Source organism: Eulemur rufifrons, chromosome 17 (genome assembly GCF_041146395.1).
Source record: "Eulemur rufifrons isolate Redbay chromosome 17, OSU_ERuf_1, whole genome shotgun sequence".
NCBI classification, from domain to species: Eukaryota; Metazoa; Chordata; class Mammalia; order Primates; family Lemuridae; genus Eulemur; species Eulemur rufifrons.
In genome coordinates this window covers 84,828,135-84,841,751 of record NC_090999.1, presented here as the reverse complement: position 1 = coordinate 84,841,751, position 13,617 = coordinate 84,828,135, and the positions used below count along the sequence as shown (strand labels likewise).

At 36.0% G+C, this 13,617-nt stretch overlaps 1 protein-coding gene across 6 annotated transcripts in view; it reads right to left on the bottom strand.

Annotated features, from left to right (window-relative positions):
* DMXL1 (Dmx like 1) overlaps positions 1-13,617 on the bottom strand; it is a 153,303-nt gene that overhangs the window by 70,592 nt on the left and 69,094 nt on the right. For all 6 annotated transcript variants that reach the window (XR_011235947.1, XM_069492836.1, XM_069492835.1 and 3 more), the window contains 5 exons: positions 12,410-12,517; positions 4,117-4,286; positions 3,579-3,676; positions 2,425-2,590; positions 1,350-1,611 (listed from right to left, as the gene is read on the bottom strand). Coding sequence is in view for 5 of the 6 variants with exons in the window: in XM_069492836.1 (XP_069348937.1) it covers positions 1,350-1,611; positions 2,425-2,590; positions 3,579-3,676; positions 4,117-4,286; positions 12,410-12,517 (804 nt within the window). In the remaining variant the exon portion in view is untranslated. The remainder of the gene's footprint in view (positions 1-1,349; positions 1,612-2,424; positions 2,591-3,578; positions 3,677-4,116; positions 4,287-12,409; positions 12,518-13,617) is intronic.

Below are 13,617 nucleotides of genomic sequence, written 5' to 3'. Positions count from 1 at the left end.
TTTGTAATTTTCTTCTAGAAGAATATAGGTTTAATTGGCTCTAAAAGTATGTAAACATGTATTAATCCCAAATCAAAACACATTTTTTGTAAGAATATGTGTAAGTATAAGAAAGTGGCTGGAAAGGGAGTTTTGTTTTTCCCTTCATTACATAGAGGCCAGTTTGACAATCTTTAGCTCAGATGGCTGGGAGACTCAAACAAATGAGTTACATGGCTTTCTCATAAGTTAGAAGGTAAAAAAAAAAAAAAAAGAAAAAAAGAAAAGAAAGAAAGAGAGAGATTAGGCTGGGCGCCGTGGCTCACGCCTGTAATCCTGGCACTCTGGCTGGCCGAGGTGGGTGGTTCGCTCGAAGTCAGGAGTTTGAGACCAGCCTGAGCAAGAGTGAGACCCCGTCTTTAGTAAAAATAGAAAGAAATTATCTGGCCAACTAAAAATATATATAGAAAAAATTAGTCGGGCATGGTGGCACATGCCTGTAGTCCCAGCTACTCAGGAGGCTGAGGCAGTAGGATCGCTTAAGCCCAGGAGTTTGAGGTTGCTGTGAGCTAGGCTGACGCTACGGCACTCTAGGCCGGGCAACAGAGCGAGACAGGTAAGGTACATGATACTTCCTGATTAAATGATGCCACACAAAAAACTATGAACTAGAACCTTTTCCAATTAGTATTATTCCAAATGATATCACACCTACTATACCGGTTAGCAGACACAATTCAATTGTACCTATGGAAAAATAGGTGAAAAGCAAATCCCATTACATTTATATAAATTTATATAAAGAATTCCATTTTACACTAGCATCTAGGAAAACTTTAGCAGAGAGAACTTCTAAAAGTAAAGGCAGAAGTAGAGCCCAAAGTGGTATGTCAAAAAAAAACCTCTACCTCACTTACCTCATAAACAAGACAGCAAAGAGTTTATTTAGCTTAAGATTTTCTAATCATATCACTTAAGTCGACTCCCTTTACAATAAATACATTTTTACTATAAGAATTACAAAGCTGATTAACACACTAAATTCAACCTAAGATGAAAAAAAAAACTGGCTTTATATACATATTTCTTCAAAATGTTTATATTCAAGTGTTGACAATATATATGCTCAATAAATCTATTTCATAAAAACAGAAAGTTTAAAGTTCTTGGTTTTCAAAGGATTTATCTTTCTGAAAAGAAAAAACAAAATAGTATATATATAAAACCCTGTGTCCTCAAGCAAACCATAAAGTCCTAAGACTATGAATTCAATTTGTCTGCATTACCCTTAGCATCCAACAGAATGGTCTGCACATCCAGCAAGTACCAATAACACTCTTAATCATTAACATCTTAGAAATGCAGCTTACCATCATCCTCTCTGATAGGTTGCTTTATTAATGTTTCCAGAGCACCACTATAATCTTCCAAAATCCAATATGCCATACTCCGAAGAAAAGGATCATAATGTATATTTATGTTCAATGAACTGAGTTCCTTGACAGGAGAATCAATTCCCAAAACTTTCTTACGTAAAATAGATTTATATGTTGCAGATGTATCAAATTCAGACTCATAGAGTCTTGCTATTACGAGAGCCAACTGAATGTCATTCAATTTCTCCAGACATACCTTCATAAAAAGAGAAATACTGTTTATAAATAAGCAGGGGCAGCTTTCATTTTTATATAAACTCAACTAATAACTAGAAAAAAGGCTTTATTAATATCCCAAATTAGCAAACAAGGATTACAAACAAAACATATACTGCTTGCTTTAGCAAATCTACTTGACAACATTTATGTTTATACTTGTAAATCTACCTGTTAGTATTAAGTATATATTTAATATTTGCAAAAAGAATTAGCCTAACAAGGAAATATAATTTTAAATAGTGCCAATTCAAACTATGTGTTTTATTTCAGTCTTGAAACTCTACTCTTCTCCATTCATCCCAGTAGACTATAGTGTTTCCAAATTAAAAGGCTATTTTGAATTACTTGTATGAAACTGAGCAAAAGGACAATGTGACAGAAATGTTATGATATCTTAAATGTTCATAATTTTTTTAAGGTTTACCAGGAAATAAATAGTTAAGAATTTTCTAAGGTTCATCAAATAAGACAGCCAGATATGGGTTCAAACATGTTTAAGCTGATAGGACAAACCTTTTAATTTTTTTTAACCTGTTAATGAATATCCTTAAGAGTGAGATCAATTACTTATCTGTACCAACCAACAAAATCTAGTAATCTTAATTCTGTAAAAATACCATTCAACTAAATGAAAAAATTTTAAAATATCACTTAAAATATTAAGTTACTTTAGGTATGTATTTAGCCTTGTGTAATATCCACTACAGTTGAAATTAAAAAATAAAAATTTAAGTCCTAAAGAGCTTAAAAGGATGACAATGCTATTTCTTTTTAAAGTTCTATTCATTACCTCAATTGCATCTCTGAGGCAACCAGCTAAAAGAAAAAATGCTGCAGAATGCTCAAATCTTTGTTTGCCTAGCAAAGAAAAAGCATTCTTTAAAGCTGCTTTCCGCCACCTTTCATCCTCAAAATTGTGTCCAAAAAATTGTGTCATCCTGGTGTCTTTTTGAGATCTATAAAGGAAAAAAAAAGGATAAAAATTCTGGAATATAATTTTTCTACAGCAGAATCAATCTCCTAAGGTTAGGACTTAAAACTGAAGGCTCAATAGAAACATTTGACAGTTCATAAATTACTATGTGTTTGCTTCTTTTCCCAGCAAAAAGAATATTAGGTAAACATTTATTTTTTCATATAAATCTCAGAGATTATTGAAAAATTTTCTTTGAAATTACAAAGAAAATCACATTAGTAGGAAGTAAAAAATTACTTTTAAATCCATGAAAAATATATAACTCATATTAACTTCTGTGCTACTTCACCATTTAAAACCCTTCAGTAAGTAAACTTTCCTTGCTTCCTATATGAGAATGACCTTAGTGATCAAAATCTAAAAAATTCACCCTGATTCAAAACAAGCCTAAAACATTCAGTATCTTAAAAAATTGGTCTGGCACCAAAATTTTCCCCCAAAGGTTGCTGCTCATGTGGATCACCTGGAACTAAACCAAAAACAAATAGTGAATTATTTATGGGCATCATGTTCACCAGTATTGCTGAGAAGTAAAAAAGAAATTCTAAGTGAATTCAGCTCAGGAATGAAGTCAGGACCCACAGGAGGGAGGTAGTATTGAGGGATAGCCTAGTCCATGTGCTTTCAATAGGACCGAGGGTAGATGCCTGTTCCAGACTACCAATTCATCTTATTCCCCACCCCAAATGCAAGTTTCTACTTTAGTCACCTTTGTTTCACAAGAGCATCATGAGAAGTTCTTAAACAAAGAATGTGTTTCTGGACTGACAATTCTGAAAACAAACTGAAGTGACCTCATCAGGTTTCTTCCACTCTGAAAAACTGGGCTTTTTCCCTATGACATCTCTCTATACATACAAAAATAACTAAGACTCTACATGAATAAACATCAACAAGAAAAAATCTTACTTTGTACATTTACTCCTTATGAACAGGTTTTCACTTTGAAACACAGTTTTCTTACATACCTATATAATCCCCAAATCACAGCTTTCTTTTTCATTGCAAGGTAAAAAATGGCAGCATCTAAAGGATCGTTCTTTCTATAAAAGGCTGCTTTGGCTACCTATAATCAGAAAATACTGGTCAAAATTGTACAGAAATAGCTTTTAAGTAAACAAATAATTTCCCTCATATACAAGACTAGCACAAAGTATCTATTTAAAAGTTCAATACATTTAAAAAATATGTATATGAATACATGTATGCATATATAAAATAATAACAAAGGTAATTTATGGGCTGGGTACAGTGGCTCATGCTTGTAATCCCAGTACTTTGGGAGGCTGAGACAGGAGGATAGCTTGAGGCTAGGAGTTTGAGGCTGCAGTGAGCTACGATTGTGCCACTGCACTCTAGCCTGGGCAACAGAGCAAGACCTTGTCTTTTCAAATAAAAAAAAAAAAGAGAAAGAGAGAGAGTGAGTGCAAAGGAGATATGGAATGCAACCTAAAAAAAACATTCAAAACATATTAAATCATTTTTACACCAAAATAAAACACTTACTTTTTCTATGCATTTGCGTAAGATGCGGGTATTTCGGACCCACCATCCCACACCCATAGCTCTTAATTCAGACCAAGTGGGATCATCTTTCTGCATTGCTGGCAACATGTTCAGCAATTCTTCTTCTGCTACTGAGTGAAATGCCCAAGCAAAATGACAAGTAGACAGGCCTGAAGAAATGTAAAACATAATGTTTATAAGAAATACAAATAATTATATAATGATTATCAGAAATATGTGTCCCAAATTTGCAATATAAATGTATAAACTTTTACGGGATTCACAGTTACACTTATTTAAGATTGGTGGAAGTCTGAGATATTTTTTATTCTTGCTTCTCCAAACAACTCTTATCAGTCCAATGAGCATATATTTTATATAATTAACATTTTTTTAAAAAAAGACAAAATGCTTACGGCAAATACCGCTATGCTGTAGTATTTTTGATCTCTAGCCATTACCCATAATCCTTCTTTAAAAAATTATAAAAATTTAAAGTATTATTCTATATTGGTATGTTTCTCTCTTCAAAGCTGTTTCTCACCCTTCTTTGGTCAACATTCGTTTTGTGGATATAATTCCATGAAATTAAACAGAATAGCTTGGTGAACTAAGAATAGCACTGCAAAGACTCCACAATCAGAACACATACATTAAATTCCAGCTCTACTGCTAACTACCTAAATAACCAGGAGCAAGTTCCTTAGTCTCTTAATGCCTCAGTTTCTTCATATATAAAATGTAAATAATCATGGAACTACCTTATTACACAGTTTTGAGGATTCGATGAAATAATATAGCTTAAAAATCTAGAATAGAATCTGGCACATAATGATTACTTTTCATATTACCATATTGGTAATAAGATATTTTTATACTCATACCACATCATTTATGTCAGTAATTCTTTCAATCTAATGGCCTGCACATGTGGTATTTATTGCTCAGCTTCTATTTTCTCTCTTCAGAATACATTTTGTTTAGTATTACTGGGTGAAGTAAATGATTATTATAAGATGTGGCTTTGAGATATATGACCTCAAATTTATAACCTATGCCAAGGAATAATATCCTATGCCAAGTAATCTGAATGCTTGCTACACCAAAGACTTTGGAAATAGAAAAATAGAAATTAAAAAAAAAAAAACAACTATGCTGTGAATGGACTATTATTCTAAATTATTTTAGATCCCTATTATCTCTCTAGCAACTTCAATACGTTTTCATAAATAATTAAAGAATTTGATTTAGACATCGGCCAAGAAGGCAGAACAGGAAGTCCCAGGCTTCACTCCATGCCATGGTTTGCATATTTGTGTCCCTCCAGAATTCACGTTGAAACTTAATCCCCAATGTAATAGTACTTAACAGGTGGGGCCTCAAGGAGATAATTATACCATGACTGAATGAATGGGATTAATGCTCTCATAAAATGGTTCAAGAGAACTAGCTGGGCCTTTTTGCCCTTCTCACCATGTGAGGATGCAGCAACAGGGCACCATCTATGGTGCAGAGATCAAGCTCTTACTAAACACCGATTCTGCTGGCACCTTGATCTTGGACTTCCCAGCCTCCAGAAATGTGAAAAATAAATTTCTATTATTTATAAATTACCCAGTCTAAGGTATTTTGTTATAGAAGCCCGAAAAGACGAAGACACCTTCCTCCCACCCCCAAAAGTTCAACTAGCAACTATCCACAGACAAGAACACCTTTATATAGTAACAATTCCCAAACCTGGGAATGAGCCTCATACACCTCCGTGGACCACAGAACTGAATTAAAATGGCATCAGAAGGGTAAAAGTAGCGGTCTCACTTTGAGTGCATCACCCCTCCTCCTCCAAGTCAGAACAGTGCAACACAGAATGGGTTGCCCTGGATCCAGAGTTTCTATAGTGGGAAAAAAAGCTGGCGGCAGATATCCAGCTTCTCTAACATTCTCAGATACTTTCTAGAAAGCCCACGCTGGTCTCACATCATGAGGAACACAGGGGACAATGGCACAGCTAAACTGCTTGAGTTCAGGTAGAAACAAAGAAAGGAGGTGGAGCTCACAGCAACTAGCACACATATCCTAGTGGTAACTCTGCGTTCCTGCCATTGGTAGTGCCCAATGAGAGGTATCAGCCAACACCATAGCACTACAGCCCACCCTCAAAGCTGAGCTGGTTACTTTCAGAAACACGGTAGGAAGTTCAGCCTGGCTTGAATCCCTAGATGGCCAGCCTTAGAGCCCATTCCAAGGCCCAGGACTGCCCAACCTAGAAGTCCAAACAACAGCTTGACTCAGATTCAGATGCCACCCCAAGGCCCTGCCCAGGCAAGGAGACACCTGTTGCTTTGGTACATTTCTGTAGAGCTTAGGGGTTAGACCTGCCTAACCTGAGACTCCAAACAGTACATGACCCAGACTCAGCCCACTGCAAGGCCACCCTGAGATGCCAGCCACAGCACATGTCTGTGGAGAACAGAGGTAGAACCTGCCTGACTCAGGAGTCCAAACAGTGGGCCCAGACTCAGAGCTTACTCCAAGGCCCTGCCCAGTCAGGGAGACACTCGTTACAGTACATTTCTGCAGTACACAGGGGCTAGACTTGACTGACCGGGAGGCCAAACAGATGCTTGGCCCAGCCCCAGAGTCCATACCAAGGCTCCACCCAGGCAGGGAGGCAAGCCTCAACTATGCATTTATATAGAACATAGACTCTGGCCCTGTCCATCCAGAGTATCAACTCTGCCTAACCTTGGGGCCACTCTGCAGTCCTGTCTACCTTCAGAATAAAAATAGCAATATTCTCTGGCCAGTGAACAAATCTTGTGACCCAGCCAGCAATTCTGACTGACTGCACAACAATCTCTAACTGACTGCAGAGTTCAGCCAGCGGTCTCACAGAACAGAACATAGCCAGCAGCACCACCTAACCTCAAAACAAAGGCAGTAGGCCCAGCCACCTAGAGAACCTAACAGCAAGCTCCACCTGCCTGGGGTCATTTCCAGCTGACCTACGCATAATGAGAGGATAGACTAAATAGTGAAAGTCTATCCCTGTCAAAAAATACCTGTAAAGGCCAGAAGAGGTGGCTGCCTCCTCAGATGTGTGGACACCAAAGTAAGGACATGAGGATTGTGAAGAATCAGGGAATTATGACACCTCCAAAAGAAACTACTAATAAATAGAGATTTGAACCCTAAAGAAAGAGAGATCTATGAAAGGACTAACAAAGAATTCAAAATAATCCACTTAAAAAGTTTAGTGAACTACACAAATATATGCATAGAAATTAAACGAACTTCAGAAAAAGAACCACAAAGAAGAAGACAGAAAAACAGAAACAAAAACCAAATTGAAATCCTAGGGATGAAGAATACAATAACTGAACTGAAATATTAAATAGAAAGCTTCAATAACAGGCATGTTATCAAGCAGAAGAAAGAATCAGCAAGCTCGAAGACAGCACATTTAAAAATGTCAGAGGAACAAAAGAAAAAAGAATGAAGAAAGTCTACAGGAATTATGAAACACCATGAAGAGCCCTAATTTTCATATAATAGAAGTTTCAGAAGGAAAGGAGAGAAAAAAAGGGCCAGAAAGCATACTTAAAGAAATAATGGCTGAAAACTTCCCAAATCTGGGGAAAGATGCCAACATGCGGGTATAGGAAACACAAAGGTCTCCGATAAATGTCAATCCACAGAGGAGTCCACTAAGGCACATCAAAGTATCAAAAAATCAAAGAAAATATTCTGAAAGCAGCAAGAGATAAGAAACACATCGCATACAAGGGAGTCCCAATATGGCTATCAGTGGGTTTCTAAGCAGAAACCCTGCAGGCCAGGAGAGTGAAATGATGTATTCAAATTGCTGAAAGAAAAAAAACAAAACAACAACAACAACAACAACAACAAAAAATTGCCAACCAAGAATACTTAACCCTGCAAAGCTCACCTTCAGAAATGAGGGAGAAACAAAAAATTTCCCAGACTGATAAAAGGTAAGAGAGTTCGTTACCACTAGGCTTGCCTTACAGAGTTGCTAAAAGGAGTTTTTTAAGCTGAAATGAAAAACCACTAATTAGTAACATAAAATGTTCGGAAGCACAAAACTCAGTCATACTCAGAATACTCTAGGACTGCAATGGTGGTGTGCAAAGCAAATTTATCTCTAGTATGAGGGTTAAAAGACAAAATTGTTAAAAATAATTATAGCTAAAATATATGTCAAGGGATACAAATTACAAAATGATGTAAATTCTGACATCAAAACATAAAATGTGGGGATGAGGGGAGTTGTATGTGATCAAAGTTAAGTTGTTATCAGCTTGAAATAGCCCATTATAAGTATGTTTTATGTAAGCCTCATGGTAACAAAAAAGCAAAAGTGTATACTAGATGCACAAAACATAAACAGAAGTGATTCAAAGCATACCACAATAGAAAACCAGCAAATGACAAAGAAAGCAAGAAGAAGAAAGACATTATCTTCAAAACAACTAGAAAACAAATTACGAAATGGCAGTATGTTCTTATTAATTTAAATGTAAATGAATTAAAATCTCCAATAAAAAGACAAGAGTAGCTGAATGGATATAAAAATAAGATCCTACTATACACTGCCTACAAGAGACTAGCTCACTTTTAGGAACACCCATACACTGAAGGGACAGAAAAAGATACTCCACACAAATGGAAACCAAAAGAGAACAGGGGTAGCTATACTCATATCAGATAGACTGTAAGTCAAAAACTGTAAAAGGAGACAAAGAAGAATGTTATAATATGATAAAGGGGTCAATTAATCCAGAGGATATAACTATTATAAACATATATGTACCCAATATCAGAGCACCTAAACTTGTAGAGCAAATATTAAAGGATCTAAAAGGAGAGAGAGATTTCAGTACAATAATAGTACGGGACTCCAATACTCCACTTTCAACAACAGACAGATCCATACAGAAAATTTATAAGGTTTCTTTCAGAGTAGAGGAGGGGAAAAAATAAAATTTATGAGGAAACACTGGACCTGACTAATGTCTTGTCCTTCACACCAAATGTACCTTAAAGACATATACAGAATATTCCATCAAATAGCAACAGAATACATACTCTTCTCACACACACAAGGAACATTCTTCAAGATAGATCATATATCAGGCTACAAAGCAAGCCTGAAAAAATTTAAGTTTTCCTTTACATTCACAACCTGGCTAATTGTTTGGTGCAACGGACCTAGCTTTCAGCCTACCTCAGCTTTCAACATGCCTTCTCCACTAAACTTAATCACTTCTAGCTTTTGATTTAAAGTGAAAGACACGTGACTCTGCCTTTCACTTGAACACTTAGAAGACACTACAGGATCATTTGTTTATGTATGTATGTATTGGAGATAGGGTCTCGCTCTGTTACCCAGGCTGGAGTGCAGTGACATGATCATAGCTCGCTGTAACCTTGAACTCCTGGGCTCAAATGATCATCCTGCCTCAGCCTCCTGAGTAGTTAGGACTACAGGTGTGCACCATCAATTCCAGCAACTTTTTTTTTATCTTTCTGTAGTGACGGGGTCTTGCTATGTTGCCCACGCTGGTCTTGAACTCCTAACCTCATGCAATCTTCCTGCCTCAGCCTCTCAAAGCACTGGGATTACAGGTGTGAGCCACCAAATCCAGCCTGTAGGGTTATTAATGGTTGTGTCTCAGTGAACAGGGGGGTCTGAGGAGAAGGAGAGAAATGAGGAAATGGCCAGTCTGTACTGCAGTCAGAAATACTCACATTTATTAAGTTCACTGTCTTATATGGACATAGTTTGTGGTGCTCCAAAACAATTATCATAGCGGCCGGGCGCGGTGGCTCACGCCTGTAATCCTAGCACTCTGGGAGGCCGAGGTGGGTGGATTGCTCGAGGTCAGGAGTTCGAGACCAGCCTGAGCAAGAGCGAGACCCTGTCTCTACTAAAAATAGAAAGAAATTATCTAGCCAACTAAAACATATATATAGAAAAAATTAGCCGGGCATGGTGGCACATGCCTGTAGTCCCAGCTACTCGGGAGGCTGAGGCAGTAGGATTGCTTGGGCCCAGGAGTTTGAGGTTGCTGTGAGCTAGGCTGACGCCACGGCACTCACTCTAGCCCGGGCAACAGAGTGAGACTCTGTCTCAAAAAAAAAAAAAAAACAAAACCAATTATCATAGCAACATCAAAGATTATTTATCACAGACCACCATAACAGAAATAATAATAATTTAAAAGTTTGAAATATTGAAAGAATTACCAAAATGTGACATAGAGATATGAAGTGAGTGCTGACAAATGGTGCCAAAAGACTTGCTCCATCTAGCATTGCCACAGATTGCATTTTTTATAAATTGGAGGTTATCTGTGAAATGCAACAAAGCAAAGCACAATAAAAGGAGGTGTGCCTGAATATATACTGTGATATTAATACTACTCAGCCTTAAAAAGGAACAAATTCCTGTCATTTGCAACAAGATGGATGAACCTAGAGGATACTATGCTAAATGAAATAAGCCAGGCACAGAAAGACAAATATTACATGATCTCACTTCTATGTGGAATCTAAAACAATCAAAATCACAGCAATCCCATTATTAAGCATCTACCCAAAAGAACAAAAGTCATTATACAAAAAAGACATCTGCACCCGAATGTTTATAGCAGCACAATTCACAATCACAAAGATGTAGAAACAACCCACGTGTCTGCCCATCAATACATGAGTGGATTAATAAAATGTGGTATATGTATACCATGGAGTATTACTCAGCTATAAGAAATAATGGTGATACAGAATCTCTTACGTTCTCCTGGATAGAGATGGAACCCATTCTACTAAGTGAAGTATCCCAAGAATAGAAAAATAAGCACCACATGTACTTACCATCAAATTGGTTTCACTGATCATCACCTACGAGTACATTTGGGAATAACACTAATCAAGTGTTGGGCAGATGGGGGTGGGAGGGGATGGGTGTATACCTACATAATGAGTGCGATGCGCACCGTCTAGGGGATGGACATATTTGAAGCTCTGACTCGGGGGGTGGGGGGGCAGGGGCAATATACGTAACCTAAACTTTTGTATCTCCATAATATGCTGAAATAAAAAAAAAATCACAGAAGCAGAAAGTAGAATGGTGGTTAGCAGAGGTTAGGGGATGGGAATAGGAGGAAGATGCTTATCAAGGGTACAAAGCTTCAGTTAGGAAAAATAAGTTTTTGAGATCTATTGCACAGCGTGGTGATATTTAATAACAGTGTATTGTACATTTCCAAATTGCTAAGGGAATAAATTTCAAATGTTCCTACCACAAAAGAGGATGCATATTTTAGGTGATGAATATGTTATTTCACTTGATTTAACCATTCCACTTTGTATACATACAGCATTACTTTGTACCTCATAAAGATAGAAAATTATAAGTTGTCAAATTACAATAACATTTTTTAAAAAAGAATTTGATTTGTAGTTGTAAGCTTTACTTTTTCAAAGTTAAATGCAAAATGAGAGAAAGAAAGCAGAGAAACAAAGGGACAGAGAAGAAAAGAGAGAGCAAGAGACACAGACCAATGAACAGAGGTTAACTTGCGTAGTCCCAGTAACACTGTTTAATCCTGTAGATCTAATAAAGCTGGAAGCCAGCTCTATTTCTTGAACTTCCTGGGCATTGAGCCAATAAATATTCTGTTTTGTTGACGTTAATTTAAGTGAGATTTCTGTCACTTTTAACTGTGAGAATTGTGACTAACAGTATGTAGGAATATCTGAAATACACTAATGTTATTAAACTAGTATCTGAAATACACATTATCAGTACTACTGATTATTAGTACTACTAATTTCTGTAGTACTCTTTATGAAACATTTGAAATTTGAATATGTACTATTTTTATATCAAAAATGTTACTCAAATTTTGGGGGGAAAGCTGAATATAGATACATGCCAAAAAGAGAGAAAAAAGACAATCTAAAGAAGAAATTAAAGAGAATGAAACAATACTAATTTGCCTTTAATATATCATGCATTTAAAAACAACACAGAATATCCAATTACCCTATATCCATTTCTTCATTAATTCTTTCCATCTACCATTAAAAATTCCAATGTTTTAAGCAAGGAAGATTAAGATGAAATAAACATTTTAACAAATAAAGGAAACTCAGAATGTGTCAAATTTGTCATCATTATTGTATCTGGGCAAAACAAGTTTGACAGGGCACAAGCCTCTTTTTCTATTCGCCTTATTTTCCCTTAATAGATTACTATCAAAATCACCTTGGTGAAGGAGTTGCACTCGATAGGCTGGAAGGGAAGTTGTAAGAAAGGTATGAAGTCGTACAGCCAAAAGAAATTTTAATCCACATTCATCAAGAGTTTCTCCACCTACAACCAGGGGAAAAGAAGTATTTACATATTTTTATTTGTAGAAAACCATTTTGTAAACAAAACACAAATAATAATTCTGACAATCAGCATATGTCACATTACCAAATATAGGCAAAAAATATTCTTAAATAGACCAAAGAAGTTATTAGTCTAAAAATTTTCTGACATTTCTCTTTTTCTACACAATTTTACATTACAAAAAAAAGCAGTATAGTTTAACAACTGGAAAAATGATAAAGAAGAGAACAAAATGACTCAGGGTCTAGGGCATTCTTTATAGTCTGACCTTTTTTGACCTGAATCTTATTTAAATTAAAACATGACTGAATTTTAAATAGTTTAACCTTCTCTGTGGCCTATGTTACAGTGATATTTTCCACATTGATTCAAATCATATATCTGTTCTGATAATCTGCTAACACTGGAAGAAATAGTTATATGGTGGAGGGTCTGATTTCTACTTTGAAGTAAAAATTAAAAACATAAAACACCTATAACATATTCACATCAAAAAATAGTATCTACTAGTAATACCTCTTAAAGCAAAAATGTCAAGATTCATGACCAAGTAAATTTTCTTAAATTTAAAATAATTTTGTTATTATTATCTTAAATTTATTCCATATTTTCCTTGCAAGCTTAGTTCAAAGGGATACTGACCTATATGTGGTACACAAGGCTGAACTTGTTAATTTTAGACCTTATTTGAGATTTGCTGGGAATTTGTTCATAATTCAGGAGATTTATTTAAAAAAAAAGAAAAGTTCTCTGGATGAGGAAAAGATCTAATTATATTGTACTCACATTTGTTATTCTAGGTAAGAATAGGCACTAATAATTTTTTTTAAATAGTTATTTTAAAACACAAATTATAATTGTTAATGGTGGATTATTACAACATATGGAAAAAGAACAGAAACAAACTTTCAGGTTCAGGTAACTAAAATAATTGTTTGTTTGTTTATTTATTTTGAGATAGAGTCTCGTTCTTCTGTTGCCCGGGCTAGAGTACAGTGGCATGATCATAGTTCACTGCAACCTCAAACTCCTGGGCTCAAGCGATCCTCCTGCCTCAGCCTCCGGAGTAGCTGGAGCTA